General features: G+C 41.8%; 1 protein-coding gene across 1 annotated transcript in view; it reads right to left on the bottom strand.

Moving 5' to 3' along the window:
• LOC137529035 (sodium- and chloride-dependent neutral and basic amino acid transporter B(0+)-like) overlaps nucleotides 1-20,080 on the bottom strand; it is an 86,990-nt gene that overhangs the window by 16,406 nt on the left and 50,504 nt on the right. The window contains exons 12-13 of the mRNA XM_068250919.1: nucleotides 13,097-13,206; nucleotides 9,024-9,191 (exon numbers count right to left, since the gene is read on the bottom strand). Coding sequence (XP_068107020.1) covers nucleotides 9,024-9,191; nucleotides 13,097-13,206 — 278 coding nt within the window. The remainder of the gene's footprint in view (nucleotides 1-9,023; nucleotides 9,192-13,096; nucleotides 13,207-20,080) is intronic.

Below are 20,080 nucleotides of genomic sequence, written 5' to 3' on the forward strand. Positions count from 1 at the left end.
GGGGATCGTTAGTGCAGTACTAATTGTATTACTCCTCCTTGAGCTGTGCACCAAACACTACTAGGCTGCAGTACTACCTGAATCACCTGCTCCACAGGTGATCAGTTGTTTAGCTCTGGTTGTATTATCTTCTACTTGCGTTTGTGCTTCCAACACTCTCGGGTGCAGCACGGTCTGACTCACCTGCCCAATAGTGAGCACCGGCTGCAGTACTGTCTGGGTCACCCGCTCCTCGGGTGAACCCGCTCATCCTAATTACTGTTACACCAAACACTATACTACATTAGCTGCCTTGTGCTTTTCTATACTTGTATAATTGGTGATTCTGCAGATCACCATATAATCAGGTATAGGATCTGTATTATTGGTGATACTGCAGATCACCAATAATCAGAAAATCTGTTCAGCTGATCTATCGTTACACTAACCTTACACGACATGAGCCTTCCCTCTTGATGTCTAACCCTGGGGATCCCCCTAGCCCTGCAATTTTAGCAGGTGCCTCTGGTGCCCAAATTGCCGCCTATAGCGATGTCCTTTTTACCTTTTAATGGAAAGTGAGTTATAGAATAAATCAGGAGATAAAATATTGTGTTGCAAGTGGTACAGTGTGCAAAATGAGTCAAACTATATTAATGCAAATGACCACAAATGTAAATATTAATGCAATATATTAATGCAAATTGACACCAAAAAGCACATACAACAAGTTGAATTACTGTAACCACAATGACCTGACACTTGTAAGCTACATTTTTATTATTATTATTTATTGTATTTATAAAGCGCCAACATATTACGCAGCGCTGGCATTTGTAACCTTTCTTCCAACCTGATAGCACACCCAAGTATGCAGCCACAAATTCCATTGTATACACCATTAACTTGGACAAACTAACAGCGGGGGTAACCAATTCTATGAAATAATGGAATATACCTATCTTATTGGCTGGATAGTGGCTGGATAGTGTACTGGTTAAGGGCTCTGCCTCTGACACAGGAGACTTGGTTTTGAATCTCGTCTCTGCCTGTTCAGTAAGCCAGCACCTATTCAGTAGGAGACCATGGGCAAGTCTCCCTAACACTGCTACTGCCTATAGAGCGCATCCTAGTGGCTGCAGCTCTGGTGCTTTGAGTCCGCCAGGAGAAAAGCGCTATATAAGTCTTTGTCTTTATTTTTAAGAATATATATTATTTCTTTTATGATATGAAAAAATTTAAAGCAGCCCTGTAGCAAATAAAAACCTGATGATATACTGTGTTGTACTGTATATGTAAGTATGGATAAGGAACAGAACATTAATAACAAAGAAAAGAGTCTCGGTTTTATTTTCACTTATATAGCTTTTTTTAATTGTCATACTGCCACAGTTGCAGTTTTAAAGCCACACTCTGTCTTTTAAACTATAAAACAAAGCAGCAATAAAGACCATTGGAACTTTCCTGCAGAAAAAACTAATCACAAGCGGTCTCTCACTATTTCTTGGCTGTTTAAGTGCTTCAGAATACTGTATTCGACTCAGTGGGTCGAATAGCTCAGAGAAGCTCTTTTGCATAGATAACAACTGAAATTTTTTACTAACTCTTCCTGTACTGGAAAACAACATGAGATTTCTTTTCAACTTATGTTCTATCTCTTAGCTTTACTACAAATAAGTTTATTTTCACTTCAAGTTTGCTTTAACTTTGAGGAAAGCCTCATTTGTAAGAAGAGGGCCCTCCAAGTGTCTTGGAAGAAGGATGTTAGAAACAAGTTTATTTAGGTTTTCCAACTATCTTCAGTTGGTTTATTGAATAGCTCAATCTAATGGTTAGATAGATATCAAGACTACTGTAAGTGTACAATTCTGTTGATCAGAGCATAACATTCTCTCCAGAATTGTTATTGTTACACGTGCCATCTTATGAGGTTAGCTGTGTTGCCAGCTTGATTTTGAGTTATAATTGTTTGGAGTCATTCCAATCTGTTACTGAGAAGCTCTGGAGGGATTTACTGAATTGTAAATATAGTGTTGATTTTCCAAATGTAGTTTTTACTCTGTAAGTGATTTGTTTTACACATGGGCTACATGTGTTCTTTTTTATGATCCAACAACTGTTAACGGTTTACTGCACTGGCAGTTCAATCAGTACATTGTGCAATAATTGTACTCTTTGTTTGCTGAGAATTTAGTTGAAAACATTTTTACTTGTTGCTCTTTTTTCTGTGAAAGCTCGACCCCATCTCAGCTTAAAGGGTACCTCAACTGAATTTGAAAAACAATTCAATTTAGCTGAGACTTCATCCAGCTCAGGGACAGATTTCTCATAAGGCACTGTAGACACGTGCATACAGGCGTCTGAGGATGGAAAGGCAGCTCACTCCCCTCTCTAAGGGCCTCCCCCCTGACTTACCTATACAGAGTCCTGAGCGGGGTGTAAATGAGCGGTTACTCACCTGGGTCTAGGTAATGTTTATGTTTTTATTGTCTTGAAATTATGGCAGTTTGTGCTGTTTTTAAACTACCATCTTGAACTACTGGCCTTTTTATTTGTTCTTTGACATATAAAGGTGCCCATACATATAGTAATGTATAGGCAGATCAACAAAAAAAATGGATGACCATTAAGTAATTATGCAGTGTTCATTGTAAGTAATTTCTGTTTATTCAGTTTTATGCACTTTTTCCATCAGATACTCTGTGTCTGCTACCTGGATTTCCTTCAGCTTTTCTGTAAGATGATGGCCAAGTCTTTTGAAGTCAATAAGGATTGGTCAGGAGCTTGTTCTCAGCAGCGAGTACAAATCCCTTCAGTACAGTACAGGTCAACCCTTGGCCACCAGCTGCTGTCTCTGTTTACAGCTACATGAATCACCTGCTCTCTCATTGGTCAGCAGCCACATTATATGATGTTCACAGAACTGTATTATGAGAACTGATACTGCACACGTCATGATGAATTTTTTTTTTTAACAAAAACTTCAGCCTTTTATAAATCGGACAGAGTTTCTTTTGATGAAATGCTGTGATGTGCAGGGGAAGCCAGGCAATGTGCAAAGCAATGTTTTTTTCCCTTTATAAGGCCTCTTGCACACTGCAAGTGATTCCGATTCAGATTCCGCTTTTTAATCAGTTTTTACATCCGATTCAGATTCCAATTTGCAGTGTGCAGGGTGCAAACTGCAAATCGGAATCTGAATCAGATGTAAAAACTGATTAAAAAGCGGAATCGGAATCACTTGCAGTGTGCAAGAGGCCTAACAGGTTTCCTAAAAAGCATGCCTACAAAACACACATAAGTAACGGCAGACCCTAAATGCTAAAAAGAAATAACAAAGCATTTTACAGCAAACCTGAAGCAAAAAAAAAACAAAAAACAACAAACAAACCCCAAAACCTTATGAAATAATTAATTGTATGTATAGTACAGATAACAAATAGAACATTACTAGCAAAGAAAAGAGTCTCATAATGTAATTTTCAGTTATATAGCTTTTTGTTTTATAACATTGCATCATTCTGTCATATTTGCAGTTTAGAAACCACACTCTGTCTTTTCAGCTATAAAACAAAGCAGAGATAATGACCTTTTGAACTTCCTTGCAGTAAAACTTTATCTCAAGCTGTCTCTCACTGTTTATTTGCTGTTTAAAGTATTACTATCGCGAAAAGTGTAACATTTAAAATAAATGTAAACATGCAAATAAGAAGTACGTTTTTTTCCAGGGTATAATAAGCCATAAATTCGTTTTCTCCTATGTTGCTGTGACTTACAGTAGGTAGTAGAAATCTGACATTACCGACAGGTTTTGGACCAGTTCATTTCCTCATGGGGGATTCTAAGCATGACCTTTATTCTCTATAAAGACACTCATTGAAAATGATTTTTACAAATCACTTGTATACAATGAACAGAGGCGCCAAAAGTATAAGATTAGATTAAATGAGCTTAAAAACCAACTTAAATGGCAAAATTGAAGGAGGAAGTGGTGGTCTTACCTCCCTCAAGCAGACACGACAACGACTGCGATTCAGACAGTCAAACACATTTATTAGGAACTCCAAAAGAAATGCAACGCGTTTCGCAGGTTCAACCCCGCTTCATCAGGCAATATAGGGAGGAGTATCAAACAATCTGCACAAGGATTCAAATTAAGCGCCTCTGTGCACAAATTGGATGGAGCAACTGCCATTTACTAAGTGCTTTGGAAAATAAAGAAAACACTAAGAATCTCCCCCTGAGGAAATGAGCTTGTCTAAAACCTGTTGGTTCTGTTAGATCCCTACTACCTACTGTAAGTGACAGCAATGTAAAAGAAAATTAAATTAGTTTATGGCTCATTTTACTCTTGAAAAATGTACATCTTACTTGTATATGTTCATATTTACTTTAAATGTTATGATTTTGTGATAGTGGTCCTTTAAGTGCTTCAAGACTGTATGCGACTCAAGTTGTGTCGAATAGGTCAGAGAAGCTCTCACCGCTCACTATTGAAGTTTTTTTTTAAAGAAAACCTGTAACAAAAAAACCCTCCCCTCCGGATCCTATCGAGGCTTCCCCCGCCCTCCTGTGTCCCACGGCGGCGGCGATAAAGCTCCCCAAGCAGCGGGGATGTAAATATTTACCTTCCCGGCTCAAGCGCAGGTGCAGCATCGGCTCTCCGCTCGGAGATAGGCGGAAATAGCTCTGCGCAGTAGAGCGGACCCGACAGAGATCGGCTATTTCCGCCTATATCCATGCGGAGATTCGCAACTGCGCCCCCGCTGGAGCCAGGAATGTTAAATAAATCAGCCCTTATCAGCGCTTGTCAGGCTTGTCAAGGGAGGATTGCCGGACACTTCAGGGGAGCCAGCGCTGCATTGCCTGCAACTACAGGGGAGGGGGAAGCCTCATTGGGACCCAGAGGCTTCCCCCTCCCGAGCTGAGTACCCCCCAGGGGAACTTTTTTTTGTTACCGGTTCTCTTTAACTCTTCCTGTACTCTTCTTGTACTTGAAAACAATATGAGAGTCTTTTATGTGCTTCTAATGTTCTATTTCTTAACTATACTAGACACAAGGCCAGTTCCAGACTTTTTGCTGCCTGAGGCAAACTTGTGAGGATCAGTATGATTAATGTTCTCAGTCAGCAAGGGAACATATGCAACAACTTGAGACATGACATGCTGCAGCTCAACACAATAACACACTGGCTGGCTGGCTGCGAGTCTGTGATAAACAAACGGCTCACCCTCAACCAGTCAGCCGTCCTCCATTCCTCCTCAGTCAGAACAGCAGTGCCACATCCTCCCTTCTGCTGTGCAAGTCAAATGAAACACTGCTGCTCTCCTGCCTCCCCCCTCCTCACTCACTGTCACTTCTCCTCCTACTCTGACTGCATGTTGTGTTAGTGTAAACACACAGTACAAACATGCTACCCCTGTAATCTCTGTGCCTGATGCAAGTGTTTCACCTTGCTTCATGCGAGAACCGGCTCTGACTACACATACAATTCTTTATCTCATAAGTTTATTGTCGCTTCAGCTTTGCTTTAAATGCCTCCAGGCATGGTAGTACAGCACAAGGGCAGGCATGGGGGGGGGGGGGGGGGTATCACAGGGGCAGACATGGGGTGTAGCACCGGAGCAGGCATGGCATTCCAGCATAGGGGCAGGCATAGCGCTCATGGTGCTGTGGCACCCATGGCACGAGCCATGCTTGCACCCCTTTAGATACGCCTCTGCCTACATGTTACTGCAGCTTGTTATTCTGGTTTTGTGATGTTTCCCACAGAAGGTATTCTTGCTTGTTTACAAGAATAGAGGCTTTTACACCTCTCTTCCATTCAAAAAGCTTGTAAATAAAAGTTGAGAGGCGGCTATGCAGCCATTCACCGACAGGACCGGCCTTAGGTTTCACAGCGCCCTGAGCGAAATCTGATTTTTGTGCCCCCCCCCCCCCCCTTCATCTGAATCATGCGTGCCCACACACGTACGCATGCACGCGCACACGCACATAAACACAGGCCCATATGCAATTAAACTTCTTTCCTGAGTTAACACCTAGGAAAGTGGTTCCCAACCTTTCTGAAGTCGTGACACATCACGCCAAATTCTCAGATTTCCGTGATACATCACATATGTATAATAGAAAAAAAAATATTAATAACCACAAAATGGATGGAAAGAGTGCATTATCCTGAATTAACTTAAAAAAATGAAGGCTAGAACCTTTCAGGAATATTAATAAAAACAATCAGTGGGACAGTTAGCGCCCCCAATTTGGAATCATAGCACAGCACCGACAATTAGCACCAATCGTTATTGCCCCAGCGCCCCCCCCCCAAAAGAAAACAACCAAAAAACAAACAAACATCAGACTCAGTATAGGTAGGTGTGAGAGATCGCGGAAAAGCCGCCGCGTGTGCTACTGAGGAGGTGGCTGATTCCGCGGCGGTTTGCATGCGGAAGCGGGTGTCTAGTGGCAGGGCGGAACGCAGAAAAGCCGCCGCATGCAACAACAGTCAGGCGGCTGGTTCCGTGTCCAGCGCGGCGGTTTGCACGCGGCAGCGTGTGTCTGGTGTGGCTGGGTCTGTTAGTGCACACAGGCTTAGGAATACACGCGCGCACGCTGAGAGGCAGAATTCTTATACTAGGCAGGGAGAGTCAGCTGACCACGCCGATCAGCTGACTCCTGAGCAGGATACTATTGGTTGAGCAATTAGGGGTGGTGCTGGAGAGCACTACTCCATATATAGTTTCTGCTGGTCACTTGCAAGTTGTCTGCCGTTGCGATCACTACGTGGAAGCACACAGACCTCAGTCAGATCCTACATTGTGCTTGAACCAGGTGGACCTGGGAATTCACACTTAGCCTGATTACTTGAACTGTTTTTCTGTTTATGCTCAGACTAGTTCCAGGGTGTAGAGACCAAGGACCTCACACCCAGCTTAGGGAACTGTACTTTAATTTGTGTTATATTTCAGACTAGTTCCAGGGTGCTGAGACCACGGACCTCGCACCCAGACTAGGGAACTTTATATCATCTGTGTTATTCTTCAGACTAGTTCCAGGGTGCTGAGACCACGGACCTCGCACCCAGACTAGGGAACTTTATTATCATCTGTGTTATTCTTCAGACTAGTTCCAGGGTGCTGAGACCACGGACCTCGCACCCAGACTAGGGAACTTTATTATCATCTGTGTTATTCTTCAGACTAGTTCCAGGGTGCTGAGACCACGGACCTCGCACCCAGACTAGGCATTGTTTGATATCTGTTAAGACTTATTGCTTTTCTGACTACTCCTCTGTCTTCTGATTCGGTACCTTGCATATCTGATATTCCCTTGCCAGACCCTGCTTGCCTTGGATACCGAATCAGCCTTCTGTCTTTGTACTTATCTGTCAGTGTGTTGCCGACCTGGCGAGCCCGACCTCGAGAGCTATCTCTCCTATTAAGAGATAGTCTCCAGACCAGATAGTGACATCCACCTGCAGGTGTCACTCACTCTCTGGCCTTCCCTATCTTCAGCCTGACTCCACCCCTTAAGGAGTCTCAGGCTGCTGGAAGGTTCCTGTGCTCTCAGAGCAGTGTCTCTTTACTGTCTATTATCACCTGCTCTGAAGGTGCATTACTCAAAGTACTACTGTTGCACCAAACACTCACATACCAAAAGGTGTCCAGAGGTTAGCAATATATCTGTATTATCAGTGATTCTGCAGATCATCAATAATCAGGTATATATCTGCATTCTTGGTGATACTGCAGATCACCAATAATCAGATTCTCTCTGCGTGCTGACACCAATCGTTACAGTAGGTAGCCAGGTATAGGTGCCCCCAGTATAGGATCTCATGTGTAAGGTTCCCTCAATATAGGTAGTCAAGCATAGGTTCCCCCAGGATAGAAAGTCAATTGTAGGTCTCCCCCATAGGTAGCTAGGCTTAGGCGCCTCCAGTATAGGTAGCTAGGTGTTGGTGCCTTCAGTATAGGTATCCAGGAGTAGATGCACTACCTAAGTATAGGTAGCCAGCTATAAGTGCCCCCAATATAGGAAGTCAGGTGTAGGTGCTCTCAGTATAGTTAGCCAGCTATAGGTGCCACCCTTGGAAGCCGGCGCCCTGAGCAACCGCTCCGGTCGTTCATATCAAAGGCCGGCTATGCTCACCGATGCTCCGGTCTCCGGCCGCAGGTTATTTTCATTTTCGCCGACCACTGCACATGCGCAGCTCTGGCCACACATATCCTTCTTCACATTGCCGTCCACAATAGCATACTGCACAGGACGCTATTGCTGATGGCAATGCAAAGAAGGATGCGCATGGCCAGAGCTACACAGGCACAGTGGCCTGGAACACTAAACTAACCCGTGGCTGGAGACCGAAGCATTGGTGAATAGCAGAATGGGCACAGGCTGGCTGCAGGGGGCTGGTAGAAGCCCCAGGTAGGTGAAACTCTTTTTTTTTTTTAAAGGCTTAATTATCCCTTTAAGCATAGGTTGGGGACTTTGATTAGGGTTAGGCATCGGTTTGGGGGGGGATGTTGGGGGATTAAGTGTCAACAGAGGGAGTGTTCAAGTGAGGTCAGGTTAAGCGAGAGTGAAAAAAAAGAAATTACTCATATTTTACTGTCGTAATAGGGATGTAACTACAAATCATGGAGGCCCCTGCAAAACTTTGATGGGGCTTCTTTAATGTACATAAACCTCCCCTTAGCCACCCCTTCTTGACACTCACAGCCTGGGGACCCATCTTATTAGGATCATAAAACAAATGTGGCCATCGGGATCTTTACACCCATAACATGTGTAACTACAAAAACACTTGCTATAGAGTATCAGAAGGAGGGAAGGTTACTAGTTGGGATCTCCCCAGATCTCTGGGCTCCCCTGCAGCTGCAGACGCTGCTCTTCTATAGTTATGACGCTGAATTGTAATTACATCCAGCCTATTAGTTGTAAAATTACCGATATTCTACTAGCAGCTATTTCCAGCACCCAAACTAACGGAGTGCCCTTTTACATGTGCACGGATAAATAACCTTAATATGAAACATTTACTGACCTGAAAAATGTTTCCTGAAGCTTGAAAGAGTTTCACAATGGCAACGATGGGAATCCAAATGAGACAAAATACCACCATGAGCAGACCCAGGATTATCCCCCATTTAGGGTATTCTACATCTCCGTACACAGGAGCCTCAAACGTTACCAAAGACCAAACCAAGATAGCCTAAAATAAGACAAAATTTCAATACATCACTGTTTTAATGTGCACTTGCAAATTATGTATCTAAACATAAACAGCGGATATATAAACCTACATAGGGCTGGAGTATGACTTTGCCTTGCAGAGTCTAAGGTTCAGTTCTTGTGATTTCTGTTATAAACTGTTCTAATCACCTTTTTCCGGCACCAGCAACTTCTTATAGTTGCGTCTCACGGACTGTGAGATAACTTGACTCTCAACACAGCAAGCAGGAGATAGACTTTCTCAGGCTTCTTCAATATTCACGTTATTTATTCAGAAAACAGAAATACAGATAGATACAGTTCATCATATCCTAGCCACGCCAATCTTCATGTTGCGTTACAAGCTTCTTGATTAAACCTTCTGCTGAAGTCAATCAGGTACCTTCTTTCTAACCTACGTTACACTAGACTACCTATGTACAGCATACATTATATCAGATTACAGAAAAGAATGAAATACTTAGAGGTTCCAGTCAGCATTTAGAGCTAGTGTGAAAGTAAGAAGCAGAGTGAGCTCCCATCGCTCACTCGGGCTTTAATACCGACTAGAAAAGAGTTAAATATGACATCATCTTCGCCATCCCCTAAATCAGACTATTGGTGGACCCACTCGTGGTGTCATCATACACACCTACTCGATTAATATTCAATGCGGCTTTTGACATACATACAGGAATGAGGTGTTTAGTAAATATGGCTGATGTTTATTGTTCTAGTGGTGTACATGCACAGGTCAGGGAGACCTGTGGCCTTGTCCATAGAACAGCTTCTTGGTATGTTCTAGTTCTGACAGAACTGAAGATTTTCTCTCTAAGAGAAAATCCCCTTAAAGGGCAGGTCTGCTCCCCAAGCCTTTTTGACTAACTCAGTCCAAATAACTGAGGCCTACTTAAATTATAACAGTTTCTCCTTGTGTGAGCTTTCCCTGGGCTCACTAATTTCCTGAAACCTCCCAAAAACTTATAAGTAGGTTAATTGTTCTCCTCCCAAATTGGCCCTAAACTATGGTAGGATAATAGACAAAGACTATGAAAATGACCTTAGAATGGGAACCAATCTTGTAGGAAAAACAAATCACACAGAGTAAGTAGCGTGATGGAGTTTACCTTCAATTTTAAACAATTTTTAATTATTTTTATCATTATATGGAGTTTACCTTCAATTTTAAACAATATTTATTTATTTTTATCATTATATGGGTGCCTCTAGTGATCTATTCACCATTAGATTGGGGACTCCGCTGAGAAAAAGTCAGTGATTTTCAATGACTTTCCTGTAGTTGTGGAGATCTGCAGTGCTATACAAGTGCATACAAATGATAATAACAATAATAATAATATGTGGAATAATTAACAAGCATATTCTTCTGTCTCCACAATAAGGTATAAGTAGTATATAAAAAAAATATATCCTTTATGGCCCACCAAACCCCTGTGTAAGTTTGCATACTATAAACATAGGTTCACAAGTGCAAGTAAATAAAATTAAGCCTATGACTGTTAAAGATATAAAAAAAAGTATACACTCCCTGTTACTATGACAGGATAAGTAAAACAAAGATTTTATCAAGGGTGATTTCAGTCTGGTAACCCTATCCAGAAGAGTATAGATAAAGGTATATAAAAGCAGTTTGCTTTATTAAGTAACACATACAACACCTACATGTGTGGAGAACCAGAAAAACGTTTTTTAGCACTTTAAAAACAATAACATATTGTTTTCAATATGATAAACAATGTTTTTTGTGGTTTTCCACTATAAAAAGTTTATGTATTTATTTTTATGCGTATATCTGTTATTTACTGGATAGGCTTATGATTTAAGTAAAATCCCAAGATTCTCTATTTGACCTTTCCTAACTTACCTTTTCCTAACTTTACCTTCATAAACTTTACAGTTAAAGTGGAATAAAACTCTGACATAACATTCAATAAATTATGTTTTCCTACTTTTTATTACCCATTCATTTACCATATTTGCTTGTGTGAACTAATAATATTGTCTGTTTACAAATTACAAGTTCCCAAAGTACAGTTGATCTGCTCTGAAAGCTGCCATTGCATTGTATTCATAGATCTTAATATAAATATAAATAATATATACTGTATATATTAAAATATACAGCAGCTATCTAGTGAACATTTCTCATCAGTCTCTGCTTGTCAGATCAGTACAGTTCCACTTCACCAAGTGGCTGGCTGTAACTAATTGTAGCAAAACACACCTCCAGATCCGCTGGAATGCAATGATGTGTCAGCTTGATAATATTACAGAGCCACACTAATGCAACATGCATACAGACTGTTTCGGATTGGTTGATCCTCATCAGTGCATGGCATGGATTAACCACCCTGGCGTTCTATTAAGCTCGCCAGGGCGGCTGCGGGAGGGTTTTTTTTAAATAAAAAAAAAATATTTCATGCAGCCAACTGAAAGTTGGCTGCATGAAAGCCCACTAGAGGGCGCTCCGGAGGCGTTCTTCTGATCGCCTCCGGCGGCCAAAAGTAACACGGAAGGCCGCAATGAGCGGCCTTCCGTGTTTTGCTTACTTCGTCGCCATGGCGACGAGCGGAGTGACGTCATGGACGTCAGCCGCCTCCGATCCAGCCCTTAGCGCTGGCCGGAACTATTTGTTCCGACTGCGCAGGGCTCAGGCGGCTGGGGGGACCCTCTTTCGCCGCTGCTCACGGCGGATCGCTGCAGAGCGGCGGCGACCAGGCCGCACACGCGGCTGGCAAAGTGCCGGCTGCGTGTGCTGCACTTTATTTCATCAAAATCGGCCCAGCAGGGCCTGAGCGGCACCCTCTGGCGGTAATGGACGAGCTGAGCTCGTCCATACCGCTGAGGTGGTTAATGTGGCTCTATGGAGTAGGACTTGAAACACCCAGAGTTACAGACTACCCAGCAAGCTAATGGTGAACCAGAACTCATTGGAGTGTGTAAGGGGCTACAATGGACCAAAAAGCCCTCATACTTCTGGTTCATCATGAGCTTGCTGGGTAGTCTATAACTGTTGTAAGTGGTTGTTGCAAGTGTAACTGTAATTGCAATTGCAGCATATTTGCAATTCCTAGTGGGAAACAGTCCATAGTCCTTTATTCTACTACAGTGCTTTCATCAACGTTTTTCAATCCTCTGCGATTCTAAAAGCGTTATTTAAATGAAAATCAATGGAGGTGATCCCACAGCAGCAATTGCGATTTCCCGAAATCGCAATAGTGGTACCTGCAGCATTTTGGAGTATTTGCACTTCGATGCAAAGTATAGGATTGTTGCAAAATTGCTTTTCAATCGCAGTACAAAGCAATCTTGCAGTGCTTTTACTACATATAACCTCATGCAGTACCCATAGCCTTTCACTGGAAAACACAATCACTATTCAAATTGCTAGCATTAAATTCAAAATCACTTCTAAAGTGTCAGAAATCATTCTGGAAAATGTTGCAAAAATTGCTACAAAGAGGTTAAGCGATTTTGATTGCGTTTCGATTTCCAATAGGCCCCAGCCCTTACTGTTGCTATGAAGTGCCTCAGCCAGACATTCAGTGCTTAGATGCTTTCACACAGGGGGCAGTGTATAAAGAATAAAACTGGTCCAAGATAGCTATAGGCATGAAATATATTTATAACGCTACATCAGATCCGCTGAGACCAAACATGCTGACAATCCAGCAATGAGTGTGGACCTAGCCTTAAAAGGGAACATTTTATTGCATATACAGAAATAAGCCACTAAGTGCTTTAATGCTCCTTTTACATCTTACTACTACCATGCTTAAACATAGTACATACATTCTTCAGGCAATAAAGGCTGAATGTGACAGCCCTGTATAGTTCAGATCAGCACAGCATGTATTAATGTAAATGGAAAAATGTAGTACTTACTGCTAGCAGTACAGGTGTTACAAAATACCAGCAGATTCTCCACCACAGCCAGAATATCCAGTGCTTCTTTCCCAGCATCATCTCTATGTCCAGGATAACTCTGTTGCCACCTGTTGGATTACACAGCCGTTACATCTACTCATTTAAAGAGGCACTGTAGTAACATATAGTAAAATGCAGTCAGTTATCCAGGATACCAACTTTCCAAGCATATTTTCTGATTTCAGCATCAAACACTTCATATACAGTATATTCTGGCGTATAAGACTACTTTTAAACCTTTGAAAATCTTCTGAAAGGTCAGGGGTTGTCTTATACGCCGAGTGTCATTGATGCCGGGTGATATGCCTTGTCCTGTTACCGATTCTCAGATCTCGCTGCTGAGGACTAGTGAAGCGGCGCAGGCACACATGTGCGAGACCTGAGAGGCAGAGAAGGAGGAGATACATGGGTGAAAGAGGCGTGTTTTATGGGCACAGTGCGATCTATTCTTCCATACCGCTCTGATAAACAGGGATAAAGGGAGAGCTGACTAATCCACTTAGGTAGAGGGAGAGTTGACCAATCAAACCAGTCAATCGCCTATATATTGTTATATACTGGGTATCACACACAGTACAGCACCAGTATCTGTTCATACATAGCACCAATTAATGATGTTTTTTTTTTTTTTTTTCATTTGGTGTGCGTTGGAAGAGGGGTAGTCTTATACGTCGAGTATATCCCAAACTCTATAATTTAACTGGAAAAGTTGGTAGGCTCGTCTTATACGCCCAGTCATTTTATACGCCGGAATATACGGTATCTATATATTGCTATATATTGGTGTTCAGCTGCTATAGTGGATAGCACAATATCGTAAAATTACCAATATTTGATTATCTGTATTTCACGCCTATTTTTCCTTGTGCCCTATTTTGCATAGACACGCTCGCCCCATCCAGGTAAATAGGTAAAAAGGGTCATGTAAGACCCTCCTATTTCTTTTAATGGGATTAAGTGTTAAAAAAAATCTTTTATGCAAAAATATTTTAATAAAACAAACACACAGTTTTCAAATGATTTTATTACATTTCAATATTATTGTATTTTTCCTCTGCTTGCAGTAAACACTAAGGCTTAACCCTTTCAGTGCTCCCTGCAAAGTGAAACCAAGTTAGAACTTTTTAGGATTTCCATAAGGCTTTTTCATTTCATTTCCATAAACTGTATTAAATATTTTTTCCCCATGAAGGTTATCATGATGTGGCTAATCTTTTACAGCAGAGATGAAGTTCTGAGTTTAGTTTCATTTTAAAATGAGAGGTTTCTATTAATAAAAAAATTACATCATAGAACACAGAGCAGTAGATTTTTTTTCAGAAACTATATGTGGAATAAAGACTTTTCATTGTGCGCTGTACAGATAATGAATTAGTAGCAAAGAAAAGAGTCTCATATTTTTATTTTTAGTTAAAATAGCAAAAAAATAATTAATGTGTTTTTTTAATTGTTTTATTTGTAGTTAGCTATTTTTTTTTAGAACATTGCATAATTCTGTCATATTTGCAGTTTAAAAACCCACACCCTGTCTTTCAAGCTATACAACAAAACAGAAATCATGACCCTTTGAGTGTTCCTGCAGTAAAACGTATCTCACGCCGTCTCACTCTTTCTTGGCTGTTTAACCACTTCAGGACTCAGTCTTTACCCCCCCCTTAAGGACCAGCGCTGATTTCGCTGATCTGTGCTGGGTGGGCTCTACAGCCCCCAGCACAGATCAAATACCAGGCAGAGCGACCAGATCGCCCCCCTTTTTTCCCCACTAGGGGGATGATGTGCTGGGGGGGTCTGATCGCTCCTGCCTGCGTGTGGCTGGCGGGGAGGGGGGGGGGCACCTCAAAGCAGCGTTGTACAAATGTAAACAAAGCGGATTATTTCCGCTTGTGTTTACATTTAGCCTGCGAGCTGCAATCGGCAGCCCGCAGGCTATTCACGGAGCCCTCCGCCGTGAATTGACAGGAAGCAGCCACTCGCGCGCGCGCGGCTGCTTCCTGATTAATTAGCCTGCAGCCAGCGACGCAGATGTGCGTCGCTGGTCCTGCAGCTACCACTTTGCCGACGCACGTTATGAGTGCGCGGTCGGCATGTGGTTAAGTACTTCAGAAAAAACAACTCTATTCAACCCAGTGAATCAAATAGCTCACAGAAGCTCTTTTTAACCATTTATGCCGCGCGGACGTGAGCTTCATGTCTGCAGCGGCAGCTTCTAGAGCTGCAGGAACGTGCTAGTAACATCCCTGCAGTTTGGGGGGAATGCCCGTGATAGCACTGTTACAGGGAGCAGGGATAGATTGGCTGCAGGGAGCAAAAGTCTTCTGTGCCAATCCGTACATTACCATCAAGAATAAACATTATTTTTGTTCAAAAACAGTGTTTATTCTTACATAGAGCGCCGTGATTTTCGCCGCCCAATCGGTAAATTTTTGAATGGGAACAAAGTTCATTAATCTCCCTGCCGGCACTGTGATTGCAGGTTTCCATTGAAACCTTGAGTCACTTCCCTAGTTACAGTGTAGCAATACATTGTATCCTATGTAGTGTACTTACGCTACATAGAATTTTGCTCAGCAGGGACATCTTGTGGCCAAATAGTAAAATACACCTACTGACTTTAGGGGAAAAAAAATAATAATATCTATGTCAAGAGGGCCTATAATTATTAAATAATGGGCTAAAAATTAGTGATGGATGTAAAACTGAAAAATATTGTCACAATACATTATACTGAGGATATAATTGCAATTGCAATAACCGGGACAAATGGCCAATTCAAATGTGTGCATTTTAATTATGGTAGCATTAATTATTTTAAAATTATAATGGCTGAAAACTGCAAAATAATGATTTTTTTCTCAATGTTGTCTTATTATTCCCATTATAATGCATTTAGAATAAAATAATTCTTAGCATAATGTACTACCCAAAGAAGGCCTAATTGGTGGCAGAAAAAACAAGGTATAGATAATTTTGCTGTGATAAGTAGTGATAAGTTATTGGGGAATGAAAGGAAGGAGCACTGCAATGTGAAATTCCTCTCATCCATAAGGTTAAAAATACCCGCAGGCTGAAATGATAACAACAAGTTTTATTAAAATTCTTCTTGTACTGGAAAACCATGAGACTTCTTTCTCTGCTACTAATGTTCTGTTTCTTAGCTGTACTACACATACAATTCATTATCTCATAAGTTTATTTTCATCTCAGGTTTTCTACCACGTTTTGCCTTCAACTAACGTTACAACTTACCTCATATGTAAATGCATTACTAAACTGTCCTGGATTGGGATACAGATTTGATCTTTAGTCATTAACTGTTCCAGAGCATAACTGCAAAATTCTGTGTGGCAGCTTCCTCATTTTGAAGCTCTCTTCCTTCTCCAGATTTTCTCTTAAAGGAATACTATCGATGTATGCATTTATTTTGAAATGCTGTATGTTGTAGCACACATTAGGGCAAGTACTAGGAGCAATTCGATTCCTCACACAGCTGTTCCTCTCAGCTGTAAAGTCCTCTGTCAGTTTTGGCGTCAGTGTTGGATACAAAATGTATCTAAATACTGGGCTCCCAGAGGGCTAGACCATGTCTCTGCAAAGGGCTGTGGCGTAGCTAAGGAGCTGTGGGCCCCGATGCAAGTTTTACAATGGGGCCCCCCAAGCACTCTATACATAACAATTGATACGACGCACCAAAACCTGCCAATGGCAACTACAGTGTCAGAGGTGCAAGAAGGGGATGGGAAACAGTTTGTTAATGATTACCACTATTCAATGTATTTATACAAGTGATTATTATGAGCACAGGACCAATAGAGAGCTAATACTGTAGTTGAGGGAGGGACCTTCGGGGCCCCTCTGGCCCAAGGGCCCCGATGCGGTCGCTACCTCTGCACCCCCTATTGCTACGCCCCTGCAAAGGGGAGTTCCTATCAACTCTTCAGTTTATAGTTTAAGTATCACCTTGCTGAAAGAATCTTGTTGATATGGTGGTAAGGGGTTAAAGATTCTAGCAATGTGTATTTATTATCTTTGCTTCTCTTGACTGATAAAGATACAAATAATGCTAATTGTAGACAGAGGTCTGCCCCTCTCAGCAGCTTGTAAAGTGGATGCAGCCTGGAGTGAATCACCTCAAGCAGGCAGCCAGTCTGAGTGTAAACACAGACTACTGTTATAGCTTGTTATATTCCAGCAATATTACATCCTCAGATCAGCCTGTTTCTCCTCATGTCTGCTGCATGCTGTGAGTGACACAGTGAAATATATTTGTGAGCTGTGTGACAGAGTAACCAAGCAGCTCAGGATGACCCAAACTACTATGAGCTGTGTTAGAAATTAATTTTTAAGCAGGGATAGTGTAATGATCGCTGCTGCAGCAGATATTGCTGGAAGTAGTAGTGCTGCAGCTCAGGCAGTTCTGATCTCTTTCCATGCAAGCTGCATAGCTTTGTCTGCCTTTCCCTGCTGTCAGCTTGTGACTGATTACCATTCACCTGTGTGGGAATCTGCATGTCTGCTCCCATTGGATGACCTCAGTATAAAGATCTGCTTCCTGCAGGACTCCTCGGGTTTTCATAGCTTCAGTTTAAGCCTGTCTTGCTGTCGCTTCAGCCCCCGATCGTGTTTCTTGTTCTAAAAGATACTTTGCTGGTTTTGCATCATATATTGGTTCATTGCCCATATATATGCATACCAGCACGTTTATTATTTTCCTTGTATTCGTGTTACGTTGATACATCAGTGTCGCTGATGTATACGTACACGAACTGTTTATATCCTGTGTGCAGTTAGTCAGCTTTCCAGCACATTTTGGTAGTTTGCGCGTATCGTTAGCACCCGTGCTGAGCTAGTATCCTGCTCCTGGTCCTGTTCGTGTATTGCGTTCATCTCTGCGAAGAGATAGCGAATCCTTCTGAGTCCTGTTCCCTGTATTACTCCAGTCCTAGTCAGCGTTCCTGCTTATGTCATATATCGGTTCATTGCCGATATATACATATGTTAGTCAGACGTTACAAATAGTTTCATTGATAGCTGTAATTGTAATACGCTAGGAAAACATACTTATTGTATATTTGTCTGTGTTACGTTCCATCTATCTTGATCCGGCTATTTCCTGACTATCCTGTCCTGTCTTTGTGAGGCACGCCATCGCTGCAATCGCATTGGCTGCCTCATTCCAGTCTGTCTTGTTTTGGACGCTTGCTGTCGCTAAGTAGCCGCTAGCTAGCAAGCGTTCATTCTGTCTACCTGTCCTGATCTCCTCAGTTCTGGTTTATGCGCTCAGCGCTACTTTGCGCTGAGACGTTATAACGAAAGCATTGTTTGTGGCTGTCAGATCTGCACCGTCTCTGTGCGCCACAATCTCCTATTGGAGTCAGTCCTCCCCTCCACTATACTGGGGATAGCCTGTTTCCTTGTGCTGGTGTGTGTACCTCCTCCACGCCGGCTCGTGCTTTGCATGCTGACTGTGGAGAATACACCACCAAGCCTTACATTATGAAAACCCCATTACCAATCCCTATTGTGGGGGGGATTCCCAGAAAGTATGACACTGTTAATTATGGTTCCTGTTCCTTTAAGAAATTTGAAGAACTTAACTCTAAAACAGAAAATGAGTTTTTCTCTGAATGTGCCAGGTTCCTGGCCAATCCCGATCTCCAAGCGACTCCTGTTTCAACCTGGACACTCCAACTAAGTTATATTTTGTTTAAAGAAAACCTGTACTGAAAATAAAAGTCAAAATAAGCATATACAAGTCATACTTACCTTCCATGTAGTCTACTCCTCAGTGTCTTTCTCCTCTCCCGCGTCCTATTTGTTCACTGTGATCAAGGGAATTTTCCGTCCTCCATTTTGAAAATAGCCATTACCCATAACAGCTTTCTGGTCAGCACACAGTTAAACTGTAACATCGCCCACTTGAGCCATAGGGAAACATGGACATTACCTGGTACATCAGTTTTCCTCTCAGCTATAACTGACAGCAACTGATATTTTACTGACAGCAACTGATATATTTCAGATCTGACAAAATATTGTCAGAACTGGAAGGGATCATTGTCAGAAGAAAATGGCGAGCTTCTGAGAGGACCTGATGGCAAGGTAACTATGAAATGTTCATTTGAAGTTACCTCATGTGTTTATTTTAAATATTTTTACTCAGTACAGGTTCTCTTTAAAGGGGAATTATTCCAGTGGGCATTTGATGTTCTCAATCATTCCGATTTGAAAGAGAGACCGCTGGAATTTCTAGCGTTTGTGATCCATAACTGGTTGCACATAGATCCATTGCCTTTTCCTTTTAATGAACTCCTGGCAGCAGGCCAATCAGCTTCTCCTTCAATTGCTTGCAAAAATGTTCAGCAAGCAGAAAGTGTTACTGATAATTTTCCTGCAGCCTTGAATAAATCACCAAAAACAGCAGGGTCTAAGGCAAAATGCAAACGTTCTAAGAAACGTGTCCGTTCTGCAGAGTCGTTATCCTTAGCGACTGAGACCTATAATGAGATTCTGCCATTAACAGATAATGAAATGCAATTGTCTTTCAGGGGAGTTAAATGGACTTATGAAACTACTAATGAACTTTCCTCCCTGGCTAGGGAAAATAAAGATTTTTGTTTAAAAGAATTATCTGAGTATGATTATGAGGAGATATTACAGAGTATTGAACAAATCAACTTATTTGTGAAGCAAGGAAAGTTTGCATACACTACAGTTCAGCACTTGCTACAGGTATTGGAGATTCTTAGGAATAAGGAATCTGCCAATCACCTGCTAATTAACCCAATATATGTCCCTGCTACAATCATATCTGCAAACCATGATCTGCCTGTTAAGTATGCTTGGAATCCTCCATTTGAGAAAGGAGAGATGGAAGCTCTGGTCAATGAATGGAAGAATGATTCAAGTTCATTTTGTCAATTTTACAGTGCAAAAAGTGAATTA

This window comes from Hyperolius riggenbachi, chromosome 8 (assembly GCF_040937935.1).
Source record: "Hyperolius riggenbachi isolate aHypRig1 chromosome 8, aHypRig1.pri, whole genome shotgun sequence".
NCBI lineage: Eukaryota > Metazoa > Chordata > Amphibia > Anura > Hyperoliidae > Hyperolius > Hyperolius riggenbachi.